The 27317-nt window shown below is 40.0% G+C and overlaps 2 protein-coding genes across 9 annotated transcripts; one reads left to right on the top strand and one right to left on the bottom strand.

Moving 5' to 3' along the window:
* Window positions 1-1563: 1563 nt before the first annotated feature.
* LOC124110458 (tumor suppressor candidate 3-like) lies at window positions 1564-15072 on the top strand. Its single transcript, XM_046469836.2, has 11 exons — window positions 1564-1675; window positions 2247-2416; window positions 4334-4451; window positions 4709-4791; window positions 7923-7980; window positions 8428-8568; window positions 8964-9053; window positions 11782-11845; window positions 12417-12491; window positions 13306-13396; window positions 14234-15072. The coding sequence occupies exons 1-11, from the start codon at window positions 1592-1594 to the stop codon at window positions 14247-14249; spliced, it is 990 nt and encodes a 329-aa protein (XP_046325792.1). The 5' UTR covers window positions 1564-1591; the 3' UTR covers window positions 14250-15072.
* A 1211-nt stretch (window positions 15073-16283) lies between these two features.
* Window positions 16284-22297, bottom strand: LOC124110489 (zinc finger protein 436-like). Of its 8 annotated transcripts, none has more exons than XM_048387827.1 (4): window positions 22085-22297; window positions 20355-20524; window positions 18028-19028; window positions 16284-17955 (listed from the first exon to the last, which is right to left on the bottom strand). In XM_048387827.1, the coding sequence occupies exons 2-4, from the start codon at window positions 20360-20362 to the stop codon at window positions 16826-16828; spliced, it is 2139 nt and encodes a 712-aa protein (XP_048243784.1). In that variant the 5' UTR covers window positions 20363-20524; window positions 22085-22297; the 3' UTR covers window positions 16284-16825. The 8 variants fall into 8 exon arrangements, with proteins under 8 accessions (XP_048243784.1, XP_048243787.1, XP_048243785.1 ...); XM_048387830.1 differs by having other exon boundaries at window positions 18172-19028; XM_048387828.1 differs by having other exon boundaries at window positions 16284-18531; window positions 18676-19028; window positions 22085-22296.
* Between the last annotated feature and the right edge of the window lie 5020 nt (window positions 22298-27317).

Genomic DNA, 27317 nt, shown 5'->3' with positions numbered 1-27317 from the left:
GACATGCATCAACCGAGTCAGCGATCGAGCCTGGCCATCCGGTCCCGTTAGTCGCCTCTTACGACAAGCAAAGCATATTCGCTTAAATACGACAAGCATGGGTTGCTGAAGACCTATTCTAACCCAGATCTTCATGGGTTTCCTTGGTCTAGACTAACGTGGATATGCTACTAGCTGTAATATCGCTTGATTATGAATGACTGTGGCATAAAACAACATTCACTCACTCACTCAGAATTGATTACGTTAAAAACTGCTGTCTTCTTGCAAGTGACTTTGTTAACTGTGTGTCATCGTACCCTGACGGCATGGCCGTACGTTATTCAATGACTGGTTTGTCTAACTCGACTATATACCAGCCGGTGTGATAGAGCTGGAATATTGCTGACTGCGGCGTAAATCAACACACAAATCCCAGTGAATGTTGACCCCTGATGAGTGAATTTGTTAGTGAAGTCGTGGCATGTCACAATATTCACTCCTTCACACAAACATGGGTGAGTACGGTTTTACGCCGCGTTTAGCAATATTCCCGCTATACCATGCCGGGGTACACCATGGTACCGGTGTGGGGAATCGAATCCGGGCTTTCGGTGTGATGAGCGAACGCTTTAACCACCAGGCTACTCCACTTCCCCCATTCTAATATATGAAATGTCACGAAAGCATGAACGGTATTAATTTATTAAGGTCAACGAAAACCCTACCCGTTTGAAAGTATAGTTTCTGAACGTCTTCAAATATCTTCTCAAAGCCGTTATAGTCATACATCAAGATGTTTTGAAACTATTAGTGTGATCCATGATAACGAACCAAAATCCATGGGTAGGTTTGTAATAGTTTATTCAGAAGTAATATGGGTCATAGGCCCAGGTTACACATCGAGAAGTAAACTTATTTTCTGTAATTCTCCCTGAGCGGTATTATGTTTGCTTGTTGCTGATTGGCTAGTTCGTTACAATTGTTTCATCGTTTTCATTGTTTGCGAAGAGGTCCCTAGCAACGTGATGCCTTGTCGCAAATAATTTAAGATGTCATGTATTGTACATGACGTCACAAACGACTTATGTGACGGCTTTCAAACAATAGGACAACTGAGCTGATTTGACAGGAAAGAGATCAAGAAATCAATATTTCTGAGGCAATGAGTAATTAATAGAGAGAATACCCTACTCATAACTCGGAATTACGGATCATCTGAGCTTCCTGCATTCCAGTTCATCACCAAGACTCGGAACTTACAAAATGAATTCATTTGAGAGCCGAGACCTATCATTCGTATTTCCCAAAGCTCGTATTCTCAAAATATGCCCAAAAAATAAGTAACCTTTTCTGTTTAAGAAACTTCTTTTCGAAAATAACAATATATTATCCCTAGGGAAATTAAAGAAACAGCATATATCAAGAAACTGTCTTACTTATTGAAGACCAATACAACAAATATTTCAAGTAACTTTTAGAAGGTATAAAATGAAAAGTAAGTGAAGTTTCGACTTGGGCACAACCTAGAAATATAACGCAAGCACCGATTGGGTCGAAGTTTTATCCAATGGCATCCATTGTCTTATCCACGTCAACATCCGCCGGCAACATGGAGGCCAGGGCAAGCTTTGGCATTTTGGTGTTATTTTCTATTTGTTTGACAACTGTAGGACAAAACTACAAGAAGAAAGAGGTACGTGCATTGCACATGCAGATGTAGAACGCATAAAGAAAATGCAGAGTTATCGTCATAAAGCACCTGCTACCAGTTGGTGGTGCAAACAAATTGACTGACTATACCTTCAGATTTCGCGCACACTCGACCGCACCATGAAGGAAATAATTTAGATAAAATAATTTAGACCGAACTGTATCATATATATGGATATATGCATCTAAACGGCCCATATAATGCATTGGTAACAATGCAGTTTACTGGGCGCAGCTTACTGTAGCGCTAATTGGCTCAGGCTGCCGACTGGCTCTCGCTTCACGGAGACCTCGCGTGTCTCTTCGATCATAAGGCTTAGGCTGAGGGCTAGTTTTATTAGGGTCAGGGTAGATTACCCAAAACTAATCCTTAGCCCTTGGATCCTCTTACTGATCACTCCTTTACGATCATTAGGGTAAGGTGCCCCTTTCAGATCAGAAATTCTAGCCTAGTTTGGCAAGGGTGGAAACTGGACTTTTAAGTTGTTAAGTGTTTTCACCCTTGTTTATTATCGTTGTGTTCATGAAACTTAGAAGGAATGTATTTTTTTTAGGAATCAGTTGGTGATAAAGTTCAACAGCTGACTGAATGGAATCTGAAAAAATCTGTTATACGCTTGACTGGTGACAAGTTTCGTCAGTATGTGAAGACAGCACCCAGGAACTATTCCATGATTGTGATGCTGACAGCCCTGCAGGCACAGAGGCAGTGCTCCGTGTGCAGGTGAGTCTACCTGAGAGTGATGCAGAAACTCTTTCAAAAGGCAGTTTGAGCACTGGAGGACTGGTATTATATCGATTTCATTTCTTGTGAAGATCCGGGTTAGAATTGGTCTTAAGCAATGTAATAAGAGGCGACTATCGAGATAAGGCAGAGATGCCAACCATTACGCCGCTAGTCACGTGATGCATCCAACAAGAAACTAATTGCATGTACACTGATACTTCTTCAGAACTTGAAACGCCACATTATCTTTCTGCAAGTTAATGATGTATGGTAACATGATGAAATTTATGAATGTGTGGAGCTTTGACTGGACATAGTTTAACATCTTACGAGTTTTTTTCATTTGAAACTATTCAAACGCAAGCAAAGTAATTGCTTCTGCTTATATTGAGTTTTATCTCCCTATTTTGTAAATAGTGACACCGTGTGGCTATATTACTAGTATGAATGCACATGTTTCACATACACATCTGACTTGATGCATCTCATCGTATCTCAGTTGCATCGATCGATGTTCTTGATGTCAATCACTGGATTGTCTGGTCCAGACTTATTTACAGACCACCGTCATATTGTTGAATGTGATGTCAAACAACAAACAAACAATAATCAATTTCATTGACAATGATCGATTGGTTTCTGTATCTCTCATGAAATGAATTTGATGAGTATGATATTTTGAGTGATAATTAGGGCTGGGACGAGTCCAAATTTACTACCCGGGTACCCACCCACCTATTACCTACCCTACCCGGGTATCGCTGTAGTTCTCAAGAGGTAGGCAAAAACTGTCCCATTGGGAAAAGTTTGACCGTATCCCTGGCAAAACGTGTTTAGATACATGTATGAAACCATCTGGTCATGCATACACTGAAGTTGACTGAAGTTTTATTTATATTCAAACATAAAGTCAGAAGGAATGGGTGTGGTAATAAGAAAGAACTGCGAAAATTAGTGCCCATTCAGTACCCACCCGACCCGAGTACCTGAGTTACCCGTCCCAGCCCTAGTAATAATGTCTGATTACAGTAGTTTCATGCCTTGTTCTGTTGCAATGTATTCTAGTATTTGTATTGCAAATTAGTGTGTACAGCAAAATATTGCATACTAAAAATTGACTTTTCTGAGGTGATTGTGAGCATGGATTGGTTTTATGCCACTTTGAGCAATATTCCTGCAATATTCCAGCAATGTTCCAGCAATGTTCCAGCAATATCAGGATAGGGGACACGTCCATGTCTGGTATCCAATGTTGTGGTATACTCACTCATGCAGAACAGAAATCAAGATCTGTTTAGATCTAGTGACTATTGCAGTGTTCGCGGTAGATTTTTGTACAGTGCTTCAGAAATGAAATAATAAATTTTCAATTCAAATATTTCGCGTGTGAAGTTTTTATTTCAATAAAATCAGTACTAGTACAGCTAATAATTATGACCAAGCTTTAACTTACGGTGCAGTTTTGATATAATGAACGTTCAATCATCAATAAAATGAATATGACTGTTGTTAGCACATGCCCATGTGTGGAAGTTTTCTTCCATCGCTCTGTTTATGATCGTTCGTATTACCGACTATTACTTGTAAGCTGGGCTCTGATTGGATGAAACGAACGACTTCTGGGGAATTCCATCGATAGTAACCAAAGACTATATATGGAAATATAAAGGGCACGATTCAAAGCGCCATCTGGCCATATTCTATTTTTAGCAATAGGAATTTCCAGGTTTTGAATTATTTTCGTCTGAACATCGTAAGCAGGCTATCAGCTTTGAATAGTTTTTTATTTTATGGTATTAATACAAAATTAAGTATATCACAATCTGTGCATGCAAAACAATATTTTTTGCGCGTTTATATGATTTTAATGCGTAACGCAAACACTGTATTGTGAAAATGTTTGTTGTGTTCCAGACAGGCCAACGAGGAATACACCATCCTGGCCAACTCGTGGCGCTATTCCCAGCAGTTCTCCAACAAACTCTTCTTTGCTCTTGTTGACTACGACGAGGGACCAGATGTGTTCCAGAATGTGAGTGTTGCATAGCTTCTGCTACCATTTCATTTATAACATATCATTGGTGCACATTATATAGGTGATATAGTCATAATTATGTTGATATAGATATAAAACCACAAATACAATTTATGCCTCTGCATTTACTAACAACTCTGAAGTCCATTGGATCTGCACTAAATTAAATGACTCTTCAAAGTTTAAAAAAAAGTAATTTTTAATTTGCTCATTTATATCATACTCTCTTACTCTTATATCTGTCAACCTTTCAGTTGAAGCTGAACACTGCTCCGGTGTTTATGCACTTCCCTCCCAAGGGCAAGCCCAAGAAGGGAGACTCTCTAGACATCAACAGGTACGCATAGGGTCAACATCATGTTCAAGGATAATAATAATAATATTAAAAATAATAATAATAATAATAATTAATAATAATAGGACTGTTTATGTTGCGCTATATCCATACCACAAGGGCAGGCTCAAAGTGCTATACTATTATAACATTACCCAGGTCAATCGATCAGTGTGCACTCAACTATCATTCTCAACTCCCTAGGGAGTATACAATCCAAGCTACCTGTCAGGTGCTGGAAAGTTAACAACCGTATTGCCATCTCATCGTACCAGGTACCCATTCACTGCTGGGTGAACAGTAAGTCGACACCATGAGGCTAGAACTCAGATGTTCACAATTCTCTTAGCACCAGTTGTACCTGGAAGTTAATTATTTACAACATTAAGCAGTATAACTAATAGCGCCAAAACAATTTCTGTGTTCTGGACACCATAGTGTTTCTGGGTTCGAATTGGTCTCCAGCAACCTAAGCATTTCGTGCGGGGCAGCGACTTATTGGATCTGGTGGTCAGACTCAGTGACTTCATCACTTGTCATTGTACCCCGATGGCATGGGTTGTACCCCATTATTTAATTCACTGGATTGTATGGTCCAGTCTTGATTAAGCAGGCTGCTGTCACATAGCTGGAATGCTGCCGAGTGTGTCCTGAAACAACAAACAAACAAAGTCATGGACCAGGGTCAAACCCTCATGTTGGAGGGTATCCTGTTCCCTGTATGTTTACTTTATCTGTGATAAACCTAGAAGCTATAGGTATCTCATTCCTGTGTTTGGGATTCCATGTCAGGCCCAAATGGGATCATTTCAATTACAGTTGTGATTATTCTTATTAGGGACTAAGACCAATTACAGATGTTTCATGTTTTACCTTAGCTGATGCTACATAGTGCTTTAGCTTCCCCACCTTTTACAAACAGACAGTACTGGAACAGAGAGACATTGAAACAGACTATAGCACGTGCCTGATACCCTGGAGTTATCCACCTTGGCCCGTATCACCTCATAGTCTTCACTGTCAGCCTTACCACAGACATATATTTTGGAACAGTCATCTTACCGATTTTCATCCGTTTTTGACATTTTCTGGTGGCATTACTGGCATATATCTTTTCCCTGATATATATATTTATATCCATTTGAGGTCTATAATTGTGTTCATTTTTTCTGGTGACCACGTACCTCAGCACGTTTCGCACCTTGGTCACCATCTTACTCTTCATGTGTCTTGTGTTTACAAGTTGTACGTGCTGATGTCAATTTGTTACCGTTTGATTAACTGTTGGTAAGTCTCTCTTATTGTAAATGACCTTCTGTTGATATATTTCTATCATTTAGGTGTAATATGTCTTTGTTGTCTACCAGCCACTCTACCAGCTCTGGTTTGTGCATGGTTCACCTTTTTTAATACAGCATCCAGTGATGGCTAGCCTCATCGAATGTCTTAAGCATGTTAAGTGGTACCTCTATCACTAGCTTTGAGGCAATCCTCCACATCAGCTGTCTCCTGTTTGCCTCAGACAACTCCACTGTGGTGTGCTACATCAACAAGAATGGCTTGAAGTCTGCTTCTCTGCTAGAGAAGACCTTTCGTCTGCTTCTTCTGACCAATGAACTCCCTGTTCAGATCTGGGCCATGGCATGACTCCAAAAGTCACTGAGGGCGAAGGTGTTCTCAGCCCGAGCTGCGGAAGCTGTCTCCAAGACTCATCATTCCTCAACTCATTCCCTCTATGATGACAACTGGCTCACGTTCTTGTTATTTCAAGCCATTCCCCTCACCTTCCTAGCTCCACTATTGCAACGTACCTTGTGGCTCTCAACTCTGTATTGAAGATCGCTTGTGGTTCCTGTCTGGCCTCAGTGCCTGAACTCATCGTCACTGACCGGGTGTTAGGCTGGAAGATCAGCTTAGGACCTCAATGTTGTTTTGCGAGACTTACTTCAGGTGCCTTTATGATCCTCTGACTTTTCCCTCTTTGTAGAACTCGCCATTAAGACTTATTTTCTCATGGTGCTTGCCACGGTGGCCAGGTATAGTGAACTTCAAGACCTGTGGATGTCACCCGAGTCTGCTTCGATCAGCGACCTCACAGCCTGATCCACATTGGTATTTTTTGGGACTTTGTCGCTATGAATCAACATCAGGGAAAATCTGATCGTCAATTTCAAATCCCAAAATGTTTGGAGATTGTCGCTCAGATGATGACATGGAACTCACATTATGTCCTGTTAGGGCCTTCCATCGATAACTTTAGGTGTTCCAGCAGCATCGATGACAGCACCAGTGGTTGTTCCTTCCTAGTTCTAGCTGTGTCTCCATGGAGGTGATCCGTAACAAGTTTCCAATTGGCTTCAATCGGCTATACTTGTGCATATCATGGGGCACCCCCGTCGGCAAACAACCCACATGAGATCCGTGTGCTGTCATCCATGATGGCCCTCAACACCAACATTTCAATCCGGATTATCCTCTATAAACTTTCTGGCGTGCTGGGTACTGGTAATTGGTACCTGGCTAAATATTGGTACTGTATTCCCCCTCTCTCCAGAGCTTTGGCCCATTGTTCCCTCTACCTTCGGACCACTGTTCTGTTCCAAGAGGGCTTGACCTGCGTGATATCCCGTAGCCTGACGAGGATGGAGCCTCGCTGCCTCCTGGAAGGGTCCTTGTCTGACACTGTGCTTCCTCAGTGTGACTGGCGCTTATCACAGTAAGCCTGCCTTCCATGTCCGTCGAATAAAGCACTTTGTAGCGTAACAAGTAAGGTAAAAAATGAGCATTTTTGGATAAATACAGTGTTTTTATACCTGACGTACCACCTTTAGGCCAACCCATACTTCATCCAACTCCTCCGCCTTACAAATCTGGCACTACTGTCTATGCTCCACTTGCAGCCATACAGTGAAGAATATGGGGATACGGGTCAAGGTGGATAACTCCGGGATATCAGGCATGGGCTAGCGTCTGTTTCAACTGTCTGTCTGTTCCAGTACTGTCTGTCTGTGAAAGATAGGGAAGCTAAAGCACTATGTAAGGTTAGGTAAGCATAAAGATGTTGCATTTATCCCGAAATGTTCATTTTCATGGTAATTTGTAGTTTTGTATCATGTGTAACTTGTTTGTTCCAGGGTTGGGTTTGCTGCAGAACAGATCGCAAGATGGGTTGGTGAAAGAACGGATATACAGGTACCAGTTATATATGTCGTGTTATTAACAGAACAGATCGCAAGATGGGTTGGTGAAAGAACTTATAAACAGTTGCCAGTTATAATGTCGTGTTATAAACAGAACAGATCGCAAGATAGGTTGGTGAAAGAACGGATATACAGGTACCATTTATAAATGTTGTGTTATAAACAGAACGGATCGCAAGATGGGTTGGTGAAAGAACGGATATACAGTTACCAGTTATAAATGTTGTGTTATAAACAGAACAGATCGCAAGATGGGTTGGTGAGAGAACAGATATACAGGTAGCAGTTATAAATGTCGTGTTATAAGCAGAAGAAATCGCAAGATCTATAGAATGCATAATTGTGTTATTACAATATGAAAGAAAGTACAATGGATGATCCTCTCATCTAAGGAGTGCATTGACAAGTAGGCAAGTTTACATTAACTGCTTTGTTTCAGATCCGTGTATTCCGTCCTCCGAATTACTCCGGTACACTGGCCTTGGCCCTCCTCTTCTCCCTGATTGGAGGACTGCTGTATCTGAAGCGCAACAACCTCGAGTTCCTGTACAACAAGACGTCCTGGGGAATTGGAGCTTTGGTATGTTGCTGGAGGCATCGTTTGTTTGTAGGGAACGGGTGTGTCAGGGGGATGGGTGTTTGGGGGGAGGGGGGGCCATCAGGTTACTGTATTATTGTTTGAATCAAGCCCCCCCCCCCCCCATTAAGCATGTGTTGAAGATTTGAAGATGGCAGATTTAACAGTTGGTGGTTTGTTTCCATCTTTACAGTCATATTATGTTATGCTTTCCTGATTAGGATTTTGTCAGCACCATACCCATACTCGTCAGTTTCACCAGCGTGACCTGCATCACTTTGGGTTTCTGCCACATCATGCTGACATGCCATGATATAACTGAAATACTGTTTGAAGCGGCGTTCTACCTACTCACTCACTCTTGATATGATTACAAAGGTGTTTATCTCTATCTCCAGGCTGTGATATTTGCCATGACATCAGGACAGATGTGGAACCACATCCGTGGCCCCCCTCTCATGCACCGCAACCCCCACACTGGGGCTATGGTGAGTAGTTAATAATGTTTTTTTTTCTCATAAATTTCACACATGCTTTAGTCTTGTCTATAAAATTATTATCCTGACAGCCGTTTTCTGTTTGTACGTGTGATAGATAATTTGTCTGGTTTATTTCTATATGTTGCATGTGCTGCACTCAAAACAACATCATGTCCGTTTAGAGACATTAATGTGTAAGGCTAAAAAAAATATTAGTCTTGGTTCTCAGGCACCACCCACATCATCATAAAGTCTGCCTCACTTTTCGTTTTTATTTCAATTTTAAAAATTCTGTTGAAAAATCCTAATACTGAAAAAAGATATGTAGCACGCAGTTACTTCCCTTTACATGCGCACTGCTTTACTGCACTTCTCGTGTTATGGTCATGGCGGCAATAGCAGATTGTAGGCTTGTTAATGTAGGGAGGCCCTTTCCCGAATTTATTTACATACTGGTTTGAACAAGGAACACCGCCCGCCCGCCCGCACTATATTTTCAGAAGTCATTGCCGGAGAACCAATTTTTATATTTTTTTAAAGACTAATTGTACTTTTTTGCACTCATATCTTACATTGTGGACATGTAATAATTCTTATTTATTGCTTACCATCTGCATTTCTTTGCATGTTTGATGAAAACATTGTTTTAAATTTGACACCAGTTTTCCTGGGAGGTTTGTATCATGTTCAAGTCTCTCCTCTTGTCCGGACCTCCCTGTTTCTGGGCTTAAGATAATAGCTGTGTTTGCTTGTCAGAATAGGAGGGAGGATACTGGCTTACTGCTTGTGTATCTACTTGTAGCCATGGCAACTGAGATATTGCTGATACTTTGTTAAATTTTGACTCACTTGTAACTGTTTTTTGTTGACAATGAATTCAATCTCCTTTTAGTAATAAAATAAAATAAAAACAGAACTATACCCAGCATACATTTTGGTTGAAAATAAAATTGATTAAATATTATAAATGGAAAAGGTAAGTGGAGTTATGTTAAACATTTTAGGCAAAATTAACAATGAAATCTGAAAAGTAGTAGGTGTCTGAACATCTTAGTTTACTACTGATAAGCATTCATCTTCCCGAGGCAAGAGAGTTAACTGACTTTAAAAGTCCAGTTTCCACCCTTGCCGAACTAGGCTGGAATTACTGGGCTCGATCGTAGCGCCACCAGTGGCTATTACCAGTTATGTCCCTTCTAAGCCTCTCCTATGGACCAATCAGATTCCACCTCTCGTATCACTTGCGTTTGCTTCACACAAAATGGTGGCACCCAAGTCAGGATGATCTGATCGATAATCAAGATCTATATTGTGATAAAACGGGTCTTACATCGCGAAATGCATCAAATCACATGAGCACTTTGATTAAAAACATCAAAAGATTTGGAAAATATCTGCTGACAACGAGTTGGCGGTGCACATGCTTGCAAATACTGCAATCGATTGAAATCTGCTCGACCGTTTACGAACGGGATTTCGAATTCGGTGCGCAATTTTGATTGGACTATGCATAGACTCGTTAGTTCAGCCAAAATGTAACTCCATAATACCAGCCTAGTTCGGCAAGGGTGGAAACTGAACTTTTATAGTCAGTTAACTCTTTTGCCTCAGGAAGATGATAAGCATTATTGTTGAATAGTTTCTGTTTTTGAACCTTTAGGCCTGATATTCTTGTAAGAATTAGATGCGGCACATTCCTACAGTGAGTTTTATAGCTGTCTTACAGCTTATAGTATAGTATCTTTGCAAGTAGATACACCATGCATGTAAATTCCTCTTGGCTTTGTGTGTTGTGTGTCAGGGTTGACTAATATATGTTGTGCAAATTTAGTCAACTCAGTTGGTATTCATCATGACTGTGGTCGAAGTACTTCCTCTACATTTTTATGACAATTTGGCTAAATATAGGCATGTAATATTTCCGTCTAAAGTCAAAATTTCATCTTCTTGATTATGATGTTTAATGTTGAATATGTATCTTTGGATTTTCTTTAATGCTTTTCAGTCTGATTTTGTCATTTTTCAATCACATGCCTGTAGAGTATGGTCATCATAACACTTAAGCTTGTTTTTGCTTATATGGATGAACTAGCATTTAGTATGTTTACCCATTAGTGCAAGAAACTAATAATTAAATTTATCAATACATTTGCTACACGAATCACATCTGAAAAATGGGAGTACAGGTGGCCCAGTCATCTGACATGTCCAAGATGACACAATTCGCTCTGCAGAGAGTTGTGTCCCTTGGGCATGCCAGAAACCTATAATCCTGGTTCAAATCCTGGTTTGTCTTGGTTATGTTTCTTGGATTGTAAGCACCATACCTGTGCTTGTGGGTTGTAAATGCCATTCATCATTTCGGGCTTTCCTTCCACATTAAGCTGACATGCAGTCATATAACAGAAATACTGTTGATGGCAGCATTAAACCCAACTCACTCACTCGTACAACTGTAAGAATGTGTACCATGTACATGTCTAAACGCTATTGATTATAACATATTCATGTGTAGATCTATGTTTGTGTTGGCACAAATAGGATTCTTGTTCAAACAGACTCTCTATTAGAGATATTTATCTACTTTAATTTATCACTTTTATCTTTCATTTTGCATCAAGCTGACATGCTGTGATATCACTAAAATAGTTTTCAAAGTGGCATTAAGACAAACTCACTCACGCTTTTGTGTCTCCAGTAATCAGTGTTTTGTTACCATGGTTACTGTATGTTTAAGCACTACATCCACGGCAGCAGTCAAGGCCAGTTCATCATGGAGACCTACATCGTCATGCTTCTCAGTATCCTTCCGCCAAGCTACTCACGTACCTGTATGGGCTGCCACTTAACTGATGGCCCTAAGGTCCATGGCCAACGCAAGGCCAGAGGGCCTTTGATTATTTAAAATCAGTTGCCAGATGGGCCATTTTTTATAACCTATACTCCCACATGCATTTATTCTAGGTAGTTTATTGAAACACTTTCATCAAAGTGAGCGATGGCTGAGACCTGCATCACTTCAAGCTAAGACACTGTGATATAGCTGAAATACTGATCAATCAAGCAGTGAAGGAAAACTAGAGAAAACTGCTTTCTGATTGGCTAATGTCAACTTCTTGTTGATCAATTCATTGTTCTGTCAAAGTTTGTAAAAGGTCAGTCTGACGTGACCTGTAATGCAATGTCCTCAGATCTTTGTTCAGCTGCAGAAAGAATCAACATCTGATTTAATGAGATTTGAAGGAATCCTTGCGTAAGAAAAATGGGTACATAATAATTCAATAAACATATTTTGAGGCTGTTGTGTATATGTTGCATCTTTTGTGAGGTGACACATCAAAGTGATTGTGAGATGACCTTGACCTTGCCCAGACACTGCTGTCGTGTTCGGCTTCATCCTGATGAACGAAGCTCACTCTCTCAAGGGGGACCCCGGGAAGAAGCGGAGTAAGTTGTGTTTTTACCTGTCGTAGGGAGGAATTGTAAGAACATTACAAGTTAGGAGGGGGCACGGGTGGCCCAGCGATTCGCTGTGTAGAGTTGCGTCCCTTGGGCCCACCAGAAACCTATGATTGTGGGTTCGAATCCCGGTTCACCCCGATTATGTTTCTAGGTTTGTCAGCACCATACCCGTGCTCGTGGGTTTCACCGAAGTAGTAAACATCTGAGACCTGCATCACGTCGGGCTTTCCTCCCACATTAAGCTGACATGCCGCAATATAACTGGAATACTGTTAAAAGTGGCGTTAAACCCAACTCACTCACTCACTACAAGTTAGGACTGATAAAACAAAAATGACTTGTTCTCTTTGGTGATGCCTTTTTAGCTCAACTGACTAAAAGTTGGGGAAATAGTGTAATCACACTGCAATATGCTGATAGCTCATTATTACCCCTGTTGATGGATCTGTGTACACTTGAATGTGTGTGACCAACTGTGCTTGTCTCAACCAGGGGACTCTGGCTTAGAATAGGTCTCCAATAATCAATGCTGGTCGTAACAAGTGACATAAGGATTGGGTTGTCAGACTCACTGACTTGGTTGAATACCTGTCATTGTTGCCAATAAAATCAATAACTTGATTGTCTGGTCCAGACTTGATTATGTACAGGCAGCCATCATACAGCTGGAACAGTGCTGAGTGGAATGATAAATAACAAGATATATTATACACCGACAGACTTGATTATTGCCACCAATTACTTGTCTCATGTTTATGACTCTTCTTGTTGATGAGTTTTGTTCATTTTCTTGTTGTAGTCTTGGCTCTGGTCGGTCTAGGATGTGTGGCAATATTCTTCAGCCTCCTCCTCTCTGTGTTCCGATCCAAGTACCAGGGCTACCCGTACAGGTAAGTCATTTGCCTCCCCATGGATGTTCCAGGGTAGATTCGAGTACTCTGCGTATGTTACAGTAACTGAGTAACCCGGTGGCTACAGTGTGTCACCTGCCCGATGATGTTGATCATGCAGCTCACCACTGGATTTCCTACCAGATTTATTTGTGTTATGGCCTATCTCTCTATCTGTCTTTCCTTGACAAGCTCCTTAGTAGGTTGCATATTCCATCAGTGTTCAGATCAAGGGCTTTGTATAAGGACCTTCACTACAGATCAGTAGATCAGTCCTGCATTCCAGATTGCCACAAAGCTTGTAATTTGGAATTAAACTGCATACAACTTGTGGGACACCTGTGTATGTTACAGCTACAGGTCTATTTGAACATTCATGCAAATTATTTAGGCACCTGTTTGGATTTCGGGTTAGAATAGGCCCTCGTCAACCAAGCTGGTCTTAAGGGCTACCAAAAGGATCGGCTAGTCAGACTTTGTGACTTGGTTGGTGGTGTGTCATCGTACCCCGGCGACCTGGATCGTTCCTCACAATATTAATCACTGGAATGTCTGGTCCAGACTTGATTATTTACAGGCTGCCATCATATACCGGTAGCTGGAATTATTTGGGTGTGGCGTTAAACAAACTTATTATGCAAGAGTGTCTGATTCTCAAACGTCTGCAATTCATTTTGTTGATGACCAACAAACTTGGCCTAATAAAATCAACTGACATTGGTTCTGATGACGTTGGGAAGCTGTATGTATAACCTTTGTTTACTACTGTTTGTTTTACTGGTCATGTGAATGAGTAATGAATTGGCATATTTCTCACCATAATTTCTTTGATTTCAGCTTCCTGTTCAAGTGAGGTCAAGGCCGTCTGATGTAGCAGGAGATGTTGTATGTGGGAATACATCAACAGAGTGTGTGTGAGAGCGTTTGTGTGTGTGTATTTGGGTTATACTTGAGGGGAGATTGACTACATGGAAACATGGGATACTGATCGCCTGTCACTGTCCATGCATTATGTTTCGGTGATCATAAATCAATCAATTATTGCTACTTTTTTTCTGAATCTATTGCTTTACATGATGTCAAAGAACATAATGGTCATTTGTCTTCACATCATGGCTTCAAAGATGCCATTCCCAGAATGCCATGTATGTATGAAATTTACAACTATATCCACAGTTTTGGAATAAAGATGAGGATGTAAATGTATTATGAATATAAAAGATTTTGTGACCAGATAATTGTTTTGTATTATTTCCCCTTTGTGTAACAGAGAACACTTTTCATATTTTGTCTTCATATGCTTGTTCTGAGGTGAATATTTGTGGCAGGGTGTTTGACAGGGAGTCAGTGTTGCTGATCATTTAGTCTTGCCACATAAAATATTTCATGTTGACATAACACGTCTCAGATTTAATAATCATGTGACTGAGTGAGAGACTTCAGAATGTGATGGGTGTGAGTGGTGTGTTATTAGTTTCTGGTTACTATGGAATAATGTAGGTATCATGTTGCATTTCCTGTCAACATGGTCAAGGGAAATTTGCATGGATCTTTTTTGTTAATTATAGTCATATAATGTGGCTTTTTAATTATAACTTTATTTGGTACATTTTGTTGTGTTATGTCATTATCAAACTATTTGTGCATATGTGGAATAAATTTATTGAGATGCACAACCTTTTTCTTATGATTTTTAGACCAAATCACAGGTTATACTGCACTGGATGCATTGATCAATGTGTTATTGAAACTGCCAACCATGACTGATCAAGCTCGCTGTTGAGAGGGAATTAGGACTCTTACTACTCAATTTTACAGATTTAATTCTATTTACATGTATTCAAATCATTAGAAATTAATTTCTCACTGAATAATTTGAATATCACCATCAAAAGCTGGAAGTATCATAGCCATTTCTCGTGGATTGCCGTCTGTTTATTTCTATGAAGAACATTGGTGGTGTACTGAAAACAATATGGCAGCTTGAGTTCTTTGGCCACGACATTTTGGCCTACCCTCAGCACCAGAACTTCACAGCCATTTGAGAATAGCCTATTAAATTTATTAAGATGTTGTACCTTGACACATCACCAAAACAATGTTACTATCTTACGTCTCAAAAAAAACCCTTGACATTTATTCAGCAATGTAGTTTACACAAACATTTTCATTCCCCCGCCGTAATATTGCTAACAGCGTCATAAAATCAAACTCACTCACTCCAAGCGAAGCTACACACTTTTCCATGATATGACACATTGGAACGCTTTGAGAATGGAGTCTTAGTTTCAACACATTACACTTAATGTACATTAAGTTGGTAAGACACAAAGGTACTTTAACAATGTTTAGAATCCTCAGATAAGCTTTGTTGGCTTTTGAGTAATTGTTCACACAAATTTCCTATTTAGCTGGCTGCATTTAAGCAAGCTGCTCAAAGCAATAGCTTATTTGCAAGAGCTCTTTTTACTTTTACCGCGAGTAAAAATGGCTCTGGAAAACTGGAGCCGTTAGTGGTGACCTGCTTAGCGACGACCAAAAGGCCAAAACTGTAGACACCTTCTATGTCCTCAAAAGCCATGTTTTGCAGGTAGTGGCTTGCAAAGAATGATCTCCAAAATCACGGTGACGGTGGTCTGTAAATAATGTGTCTGGACCAGATAATCCAGTGATTGACATCATGAGCATCGACCCACGCAGTTGGAATACAATGACATGTATCAACCAAGTCTGCAAGCCTAACCACCAGAGCCCGTTAGTCGCCTCTTATGACAAACATCTTCACCTTTCATGGCGAGCATGGGTTGCTGAAGACCTATTCTACCCTGGATCTTCACAAGTCATCTGTCAAAAGAAAGCAGTATATGCATTAAGGAATAATACAGGATAAGTTACAAAAGTTCTTTTTATTTGCACCAGGTGCATGCTGACATGAAAACCTAGTTGCACCACATTTGGTATTGCACTCTTGCCCAATATATTTATCAAAGATAAAACATAGATGCATAAACTGAGTAAGTACATCTCATATCTCTGATGATTTTCCTGATTTTACATAAATATTGCTGTAAAACATAATAAGATGTGCACATAAGTACCCACAGTTTGATGATGTCAAGCCCAAGAAGGGATGACAAATTACACATGACCCAGGGATTAATGATGTAGTATGGTCCATAAAGCTTAGAAGTATTCACTGTGTTCAAAGATCGTTGTTGTGTGGAAAAGTAAGGGTTAGTTAGACACAAATTGATTTTTTTTTACATGGACTTAGAAATAAATATTAGGTTGCACTTTCAATAATAGGTTGCACTGGTGCATCTTTTACATGTTTAATGTTGCTAAATCTAGCTCTACACTGTGAATCCTCATATGTGACTGCAGGTGAACTGATTGTGTAAATCCTTTCCCACATAAAACACACTGATATTAAGGCTTGACTCCACTGTGAGTCTTCATGTGTGACTGCAGATCACGTGACCGTCTAAAAGCTTTCTCACATTCACCACACTGATATGGTTTGATTCCACTGTGAATTCTCATGTGTGTCTGCAGGTTAGCTGATAGTGTAAATCCTTTCCCACATTCAACACACTGATAAGGCTTGACTCCACTGTGAGTCTTCATATGTGACTGCAGATCACCTGACCGCTTAAATCCTTTCCCACATTCAACACACTGATAAGGCTTGACTCCACTGTGAGTCTTCATGTGTGACTGCAGGTAACTTGGTTGAGTAAACATTTTCCCACATGCATCACACTGATGAGGCTTGACTCCACTGTGAGTCTTCATGTGTGTTTGCAGGTTACCTAACTGAGTGAACATTTTCCCACATGTATCACACTGATAAGGCTTGACTTCATTGTGAGTCCTAGTGTGTTTCTGCAGATCACCTGATAGAGCAAATCCTTTCCCACATTCAACACACTGATAAGGTTTGACTCCAGTGTGAATACTCATGTGTTTCTGCAGGTCACCTGAACGCTTAAATCCTTTCCCACATTCACCACATTGATAAGGCGTCACTTCACTGTGAATCCTCATGTGTTTCTGCAGGCTACTTGAGTGTGTAAATACTTTCCCACATTCAACACACTGATAAGGCTTGATTCCACTGTGAATCCTCATGTGTGTCTGCAGGTCACCTGAACGTTTAAATCCTTTCCCACATTCAACACACTGATAAGGCCTGACTCCACTGTGAATTCTCATGTGTGCTTGCAGTCCACTTGACTGTTTAAATCCTTTCCCACATTCAACACACTGATAAGACTTTACTTCACTGTGAATCCTCATGTGTGTCTGCAAGACACCTGACTGTGCAAATCCTTTCCCACATTCAACACACTTATAAGGCCTGACTCCACTGTGAATCCTTGTATGTTTCTGCAGGTCTCCTGAACGTTTAAATCCTTTCCCACATTCAACACACTGATACGGCCTGATTCCAGTGTGAATCCTCATGTGTGTCTGTAGATTACTTGCTTTTGTGAATGTTTTCTCACACACACTACACTTATGAGACTGCTTTGCTGGACGGCATTTCTTTATATCACCTGTTTCCATCAACTCTCTCTCACAGTGAATGTCTCCCCCTATATCAGTAATAGAATGGTTCTTGATATCACCTGTTTCCAGCAATTCTCTCTCACAGAGAGTATTTCCCCCTATATCAGTAATAGAATGGTTCTTGGGATCACCTGTTTCCATAAATTCTCTCTCACAGTCAGTGATTCCACTTGTGTCAGTGACAGGTTCTTTCTTGAGATCACCTGTTTCCATCAACTCTCTCTCACAGTGAGTGTCTCCCCCTATATCAGTAATAGAATGGTTCTTGAGATCACCTGTTTCCATAAATTCTCTCTTACAGTCAGTGATTCCACTTGTGTCAGAAACAGGTTCTTTCTTGAGATCACCTGTTTCCACCAGTTCTCTCTCACAGTCAGTGTTTCCACTTGTGTCAGTGACAGGTTCTTTCTTGATATCACCTGTTTCCATCAATTCTCTCTCGCAGTCCGTGTTTTCAGCTGTGTCAGTAACAGGTTCTTTCTTGATATCACCTGTTTCCATCAATTCTCTCTCGCAGTCCGTGTTTTCACCTGTGTCAGTAACAGGTTCTTTCTTGATATCACCTGTTTCCAGCAATTCTCTCTCACAGTGAGTGTCTCCCCCTATATCAGTAATAGAATGGTTCTTGGGATCACCTGTTTCCATCAATTCTCTCTCGCAGTCCGTGTTTTCACCTGTGTCAGTAACAGGTTCTTTCTTGATATCACCTGTTTCCAGCAACTCTCTCTCACAGTCCGTGTTTTCACCTGTGTCAGTAACAGGTTCTTTCTTGAGATCACCTGTTTCCATCAATTCTCTCTCGCAGTCCATGTTTTCACCTGTGTCAGTAACAGGTTCTTTCTTGAGATCACCTGTTTCCAGCAATTCTCTCTCGCAGTCAGTGATTCCAACCGTGTCAGTAACAGGTTCTTTCTTGAGATCACCTGTTTCCACCAATTCTCTCTCACAGTCAGTGTTTCCACCTGTGTCAGTAACAGGTTCTTTCTTGATATCACATGTTTCCAGCAATTCTGGTTTGCTATGTACTTCCATTATTACCTTGTGGATGTTATGGTGTTCACTGAAAACATAAACTTCATCATATTAATGCATTTCTTTATAGATGTTTTCACGAGAACAAGTAGGGCTGGGACCATCCACAGTTTGATAACATGATATGTGTCATGATAAAATACCTGATACTGTCAATGTTTTCCCCACATTCAACACACCGATAATATACTACTCAAAAGAAGTTAAGGATCAGCAGATTTTTCAAAATACTATTGTTAATCTGTGATGGTATGAGAGATTAACTATAGTAATAGAAAAGAATTGGGTGATCCTTAACTTCTTTTGAGTAGTATATCATAGCACAGTTATTTTCCATATCCAGGAGTTGACATGCAAGATGTGTGATGTGTAATTATCTTTTCAATAACCTCCCATTGAAGTTGGGGTGAAACGATCCACTGAGGTCATATGATGCGTATCACAAAACATAAGTACGTATCGTGATACGCATATTAAAGTCAAATCACATAGATACTTCTTGACAATAAATATTTCAGAGCAGGTTAGAAAGGGAAAGCTCTCTGTAGATACATGTTCTTAACAGCTATTTTAGTAGTGAACTTGAAACATTAATTACAACACTGTAAAAATGTCGGGCTGAATACAGAGAAAATAAGATGGCCTACCTTTAGAATACAGTACCACAGACTTTTCAAACACGTGACAATACCCTATGACGTAATTTGTAGTACTTTGTTGCAAGTCACACCAGCGAAACAATGCCCCGTGACATCAGGGGTCATCGAGAGTGCATAAGCTAATATACATTTATTATTTTTTCGATTCATTAATCATGTTAATTTTAGTAAAATCTAAATATTTTTTACATTTGTATATTTATCCTGCATTACTCCGTATTGCATTTACTGCTGTCTTTTGACAGACGAACTGTGTGAGATCCAGCTGTTGAAGAAAAGTTGTTCCAACCAGGAGAGGCAGCACTCTCGCTCAGTCGGCACATGACCTGGAAGTCATGATGTCACACCAAAACACTTAACTCATATCAACTGCATTAAACATAACATCTGAAACTTTGTGGGGAGGCAGTGTACCGAAGGGAGAGCACTTAGACTATGTAATTCAGGATAGCTATACAAATCTAAACATGCTAAAAAAATATTTAGATGTTACTAAAAAAATTTAACTTATCCTGCATCACTCTGTATTGCATCTTTATCAAACAGCATAGCCGGTGGGCATACCTTAATATGTGATTCATAATAAACCCTCGTCAAGGTCCGATGAATCAGCACCTCAAAGAAGTGTATCTTCAGGAAACAAGAGTATAGGTGACAGAAATAGAATGAGGCGGGTAGCCTAAACTAGAACTTACCTAAGCATGCTAAGAGAGAATGCAGAACGCAGTAGAGCCCTCTAATCTGGGTTGATAAACATCAGAGAGATCGACGGTCCCCGCTCGGGGTATTGGACATACAGCGTTGGCGTCAACATCTTCTACCATTCCTGATGTCAGGAAACAAGAGTCGATGCAAAAAGTAAAACCTGAATAGGTGACAGAAATAGAATGAGACAGTTAGCCAAAAACTAGAACTGATCTAATTTTCATCATTCTCCGATCATCTGATATGGCAAGCCAGAGTTAATGGCGACCAGGTTAGTCTGTCTTACAGACCCTGATACAAATATATATCAAATACAGCCCATGCAAGTCTATAATGTTTGGCAAGTCTAGATTAATGAAAATGAAGAGAGTCACTGGGCTCCCTTTTATTATATTTTTATTAAGATAACTGAACAACTGTTTTTTCTGTACGATATGTTCATTTCAGAGACTAGATGTTAGTCTACGACCAGGTATGTGTAGATGGTAGAGCTTTTCAACCAACGTGTGCTGCGCAAGTACAGAAGGAACTCAACCAGGAACTGCGGTGACACTGCGGTGTTTGTCTGAGCAGAATGCCTGGAATGAACACCATTTATCATCATACAATCCCGATGGATGGTGGACTGATGCAATTGCCTCGACCGCTCCAGCTGAATAGCCCTTGGCTCCTAGGGCTTTCTGCAGATGTGCCAGGCGCACACGAAACCATGCAGGGTTTGGGTGTTGCAACCAACTGTGTGGGTGGAGCAGAAGGTTGGGCCACGCCGGAAGTTCAAGGGGGTTGTCTCTAGTGATGTTTCGGAGGTTGACCATGTTGACAAGCCAACTTCTGGCTGACCACCAAGGCGTGACCAAAATCAGTGTCAGGTGCTGTTTGGCCTGATCATTAAAGAACCCTGGGAAGGAGAACAAAAGGGTTCCCTTTGTTTTCGTGCAGACACAGATGTTGAATAAAAATACTTCCAGCTGTATTGTAAACAATGCTTTTAGCTGTCGGACGTATGTCCTTGTATAAGGCAAACTCGATCAGCCTACATATTCATTTTCCTTTGATATCATATTCGCGACTTTATACACTGGGACGATTCTGATTTGGATTTAGACCTATTCCTTGGCGACTATACAGATTATGACATAGAGCGAATGTCTGACGAAAGCTTCGATGGAGGTGACACCTACACTGACAGTCCAGTCTATGACAAAACTTCATAAAATGTTAGATTAAAAAATATTATAATTCATCATGCTACATGCACAAAATAGTGCTATTTGCAAAAATGCAAGTGAAATCTTTTTGTAGGAATTAAGTACTTAAATTAGTGTATCATAAGATGTCGCATAATGAAGCGTTATCACCATGATGAAATAACAGAATTGCAATTTGTAGTGAATTACTGATATATTTTGATTGCCGTTTTTGACACAGTACCAAAATAAACTACGAAGCAAATTTCACAGCTACTGGGAAGAATCACAGATCGTTTAATACACCCAAGTAACTAAGGACTTTAATTACATTTCACTTGACTAATATGCACTAGGAAAATGACTATTTTCCAGATTTCGAGGGGGCCGCCATTTTCTATGTGTTAGTGCTTCGGGACAGTGCGTGATTTAGTTTCCCTTTAAAGATTTTATAAGCTACATAAAGTTTGACATATCTATGATTTAATATTGTCGTCTTTTACAGCCAAATCAAGAAAAGTAACATAACTTACCGTGGATGAAATAGATGAATGAAATAAAGTCCGTAAACACTCGACGCGAGCCTTCGAATTTCGCAGATCTCGCACAGCCACGCGATATTTATATCTTTATCTCGCGCGGCAGTGATCGTAAGTAGGTTACGCGACGAGTCGAGACTTTACGTAGTTTAGTACTTTGGGTGAGAAACCACGTCTTGCGGCAATGGCGAGAGCACTTTTACGTCGGACAGGGTCCGGAGAATCATATTAGGAACACGCTGGTGTGACTTAGAAGAACATGACATTATCACAGGCATTAAAACACTCGAGTTAGGTAGCATGAATAGCAAGTGTTGGCTTATCAAACAAAAATATCTTCAATATTAGACATGTCTTTGTTCATTAAAATATGTACCGTATTAGACGTAATAAGCGCCCATGGCGCTCTCAAAATTAGAAATAGGGGGCTCTTCTTAGAATATTATTTTGGTGGGGAAAAAAACAGTTGAAAGATAAATTTCGTGGTTTATGCTGACAGCCTGAAATGGTTATGTACGACAGATATATGTTTCCAGAATTTAATTGCCAATAATAAAGGGTGCATATAACACACGAGTGCGTATTATACGCGAATAGGGGAAGGAAGCGGCGCGTATTATATGCGAATAGGGGTGCTAATGTGGGATTGTTCACTAGCCAATATATCAGCAAATCTCGCCGTGGGCGCTTATTAGAGCGGGGCCCTTATTACGTCGAATACGGTAATTATTTCACTTTATCTCACCTAAGAATGATAGAATAAAAGGATGCGAAGAAAGCTCTTTTAGTATAGACATCACTAACGGTGACCGACTTTTTCAAAATGGCCTGTTCACTGACAACAGGACCCGTGAAGATCGTGGGTAGAATAGGTCTTCAGCAATCCATTCTTGCCGTAAAAGGCGACAAACGGGATCAGGTGGTAAGGCTCGCTGACTTGGTTAATTAATGCATGTCATCGATCCCGATTGCGAGGATCGATGCTCATGCTGTCAATCACTGGATTGTCTGGTCCAGACTGGATTATTTACAGACCGCCGTCATGTAGCTGGGATATTGCTGAGTGCGGCGTTAAACAACAAACCAACACTGAGAACAGTGGGTGGGATTTTTTTTTATGGGACTTTCGTTGATACTGGGACCGTAGATACATAAATGTGACATGTAAGTAATCAAAACCATTCTGACAATCTGTGTATTGTTATTTGGTTTTATGTTTTTCATTGAAACCAAGAGAAATAGTCAGAGAATCCGATAAATACCGTTGTGATTTTGTGAGCGTGATTTTACGTCAGTCATGGCGTCACGGAAACTTTGACAATATTTCTGTTGATATTGCCAAATCATTGCAATGTATCTTTTTTTTAATTCCCTAATTCTTGCTACGATTTTCTGAAAATATGAATATTCTGCAATGTTGAGCTAATGTATGCAACGAATAGACGAATGGATAGCGCAAAATCGGAAAAAAATACTACACAGTGTAAAATATGAATTTTGCCTTGTTTACATTTCAAACAAGTGCAGTTTTCCGACCGCACCGTTCGTTTTCACACCTAATTTATATTGCATGGTTTCATCTTGACACTTTGTATTGGTGACACAAATCATTTGTAAAATGTATGAGGAATTCAGGGAAGTATGTATCACAGCTGAGTTTGACATATAGGCATCTCATTACCGGCATACGTAGGGGAGGTCGTGTAGTCTAGTGGTTCAAGCGTTCGCTCGTCACACCGAAGACCCGTGTTCGATTCCCGACATGGGTATAATGTGTAAAGCCCATTTCTGGTGTCCCCTGCCGTGATATTGCTGGACTATTGCTTAAAGCGGCGTAAAATCAAAATCACTCACACTCACCGGCATATGTGAAACGTGAGAATGTAAACACTATCCAATATTGCGGAAAGTTCACTTCGGCGTTCGCGTTTGCGTATTTTCCAAAACATTCTAAACGATTCTGGGGTTATCGGCGACGTTTTGGAATGATCATTGGTGATTTGATAAAAGACGGATACCCGTGATCACGAATGTGCTAATTTCATTTCTCTGAGTATATATCCGAAATTTAGATTTCGAAACATGCTGTAAATAACAGTATGAATGGTGATTTTGTAATATGTAAACAATGGTGACATTTACGGCGTACCTACTTTTCAGTAATTTTGCTTTGCCTAAAAATGGCAAGATGATATCACAGAACAGTCCCTCAGAATTCAAAACTGTGAAGTTTATTTGTGTGCGTGATGTATGTTGAATTTTATTCGACTTCAAAGTGAGGTTTGAAGAGGATGGACATGTCCCTCTGGCATCCAGGGGGATAGTTCCCCCATTTATCGTATGTTATTCCAGATGCTATTGAAAACACATCTGGACTTTCAGTATTATACAGTATGATTGAACATATTTAACTATATGTTATCATTATATTTTGCTATATGTTATCATTATAAGGGGCGGTCGGGTAGCCCAGTGGTTAAAGCGTTCGCTCGTCACGCCGAAGACCCGGGTTCGATTCCCGACATGGGTACAATGTGTGAAGCCCATTTCTGGTGTCCCCCGCCGTGATATTGCTGGAATATTGCTAAAAGCGGCGTAAAACCATACTCACTCACTCACTATCATTATAAAGGCTAGTGGACTAAAAATGTTAGTTTCTATCGCTGCATAAACTTACATTGACAAGCTCGTTAGTAGGTTGCATATTCCATCAGTGTTCAGATCCAGGGCTTTGTATAAGGACCTTCACTACAGATCAGTAGATGGAATGGTCCTGCATTCCAGATTGCCACAAAGCTTGTAATTTGGAATTAAACTGGATACAACTTGTGGGACACCTGTGTATGTTACAGGTCTGTTTGAACATTCATGCAAATTATTTAGGCACCTGTTTGGATTTCGGGTTAGAATAGGCCCTCGTCAACCAAGCTGGTCATAAGAGGCTACCAAAAGGATCGGCTAGTCAGACTCGGTGACATGGTTGGTGGTGTGTCATCGTACCCCAACGACCTGGATAATTCCTCACAATATTAATCACTGGAATGTCTGGTCCAGACTTGATATTTACCGGCTGCCATCATATAACTGGAATTATGTCGAGTGTGGCGTTAAACAACAAACTAATTATGCAAGCTGTAAACGAGTGTCTGATTTTCAAACGTCTGTAATTAATTTTGTTGATGACCAAATTGTATCAAACTTGGCCTAATAAAATCCACTGACAGAGGTTCTGATGACGTTTGGAAGCTGTATGTATAACCTCTGTGTTTCCTACTGTTTGTTTTACTGGTCATGTGAATGAGTAATGAATTGGCATGTTTCTCACCATAATTTCTTTGATTTCAGCTTCCTGTTCAAGTGAGGTCAAGGTCGTCTGATGAAGCTGGAGATGTTGTATGTGGGAATACATCAACAGAGTGTGTCAGTCCGAGAGGTGATGTGAGTGTGTGTGCGAGAGCGTGTGTGTGTATGTGGGTTATACTTGATGGGAGATTGACAACATGGAAACATGGGATACTGATCGCCTGTCACTGTCCATTCATTATGTTTCGGTGATCATAAATCAATCAATTATTGCTACTTCGTTTCCGAATCTATTGCTTTACATGAGGTCAAAGAATATAATGGTCATTTGTCTTCACATCATGGCTTCAAAGATGTCTTTCCCAGAATGATGTCATGTATGTATGAAATTTACCATTACAGTTTTAGAATAAAGATGAGGATGTAAATATATTATGAATATAAAAGATTTTGTGGCCAAGAGATAATTGTTTTGTATTATTTCCCCTTTGTGTAACAGAGAACACTTTTCATATTATGTCTTCATATGCTTGTTCTGAGGTGAATATTTGTGGCGGGGTGTTTGACAGGGAGTCAGTGTTGCTGATCATTTAGTCTTGCCACATAAAATATTTCATCTTGACATAACACGTCTCTGATTTAATAATCATGTGACTGATTGAGAGACTTCAGAATGTGATGTGTGTGAGTGGTGTGTTATTAGTTTCTGGTTACTATGGAATAATGTAGGTATCATGTTGCATTTCCTGTCAACAAGGTCAAGGGAAATTTGCATGGATCTTTTTGTTAATTATGGTCATATAATGTGGCTTTTTAATTATAACTTTATTTGGTACATTTTGTTGTGTTATGTCATTATCAAACTATTTGTGCATATGTGGAATAAATTTATGGAGATGCACAACCTTGTTCTTATGATTTTTAGACCAAATCACAGGACTCTTACTACTCAATTTTACAGAGATATTTAATTCTATTTACATGTATACAATTCATTAGAAATCAATTTCTCACTGAATAATTTCAATATCCCCATCAAAAGTTGGAAGTATCATAGTCATTTCTCGTGGATCGCAGTCAGTTTATTTCTATGGAGAACATTGGTGGTAAACTGAAACCAATATGGAAGCTTGAGTTCTTTGGCCATGACATTTTGGCTTACCCTCATCAGTAGAAATTCACAGCCATTTGAGAATAGCCTATTAAATTTATTAAGACGTTGTACCTTGACACATCAACAAAACACTGTTACTTTCTTAAGTCTCCAAACGAAAACTAGACATATATTCAGGAATGTAGTTTACACAAACATTTCATTCAGCAACTCATTTTCTTGATTCCATCTGTTGAGAGGTTTTGTGCCAACCCCACTCTCTTGGCAAATGGCCTACCACTTAATTTGTCTTTGTATCCAATCCAATCTAAAAACTTTTCGAGTCATTTCAGACGGTTCAATGCACATGATGTTCCTGTAATCCTGAAGGTGCTTTCCATGGCATAATTGATGCTCAGTTCCATGCCAAGTTCATGATATTACACATTTGGACATCTTGGCATGGGAGTCTTAGTTTCAACCCATTACATTGTGAAATGCATATATCAGAAAGAAATGTCTTTTTTGTTCATGAAGCAGGGGCAGTCAGCATGGTCAGGTAGCTTAGTGGTTAGAGCGTTCGCTCATCATGCCGAAGACCTGGGTTTGATTCCCGACATGGGTACAATGTGTGAAGCCCATTTCTGGTGTCACCCCGCCGTGATATTGCTTGAATATTGCTAACAGCGGCATAAAATCAAACTCACTCACTCCAAGCAAAGCTACACACTTTTCCATATGACACATTGGAACGCTTTGAGAATGGAGTCTTAGTTTCAACACATTACACTTAATGTACATTAAGTTGGTAGACAAAAGGGTACTTTAACA

This window comes from Haliotis rufescens, unplaced genomic scaffold (genome assembly GCF_023055435.1).
Source record: "Haliotis rufescens isolate VD_foot unplaced genomic scaffold, xgHalRufe1.0.p SCAF_7, whole genome shotgun sequence".
In the NCBI taxonomy this organism is placed as follows: Eukaryota; Metazoa; Mollusca; class Gastropoda; order Lepetellida; family Haliotidae; genus Haliotis; species Haliotis rufescens.
The sequence above is the reverse complement of the archived record's forward strand: the minus strand, read 5'-3'. Positions and strand labels throughout refer to the sequence as shown.

What these genes read in the sequence shown, in the direction of transcription:
- LOC124110458 (XM_046469836.2), top strand. Translation starts at nt 1,592, where the DNA reads ATGGAGGCCAGGGCAAGCTTTGGCATTTTGGTGTTATTTTCTATTTGT. An exon ending in GTGAAAGAACGGATATACAG is followed by an intron (nt 7,981 to 8,427) that starts GTACCAGTTATA and finishes GCTTTGTTTCAG; the next exon opens with ATCCGTGTATTCCGTCCTCC. An exon ending in GGACCCCGGGAAGAAGCGGA is followed by an intron (nt 12,492 to 13,305) that starts GTAAGTTGTGTT and finishes TTCTTGTTGTAG; the next exon opens with TCTTGGCTCTGGTCGGTCTA.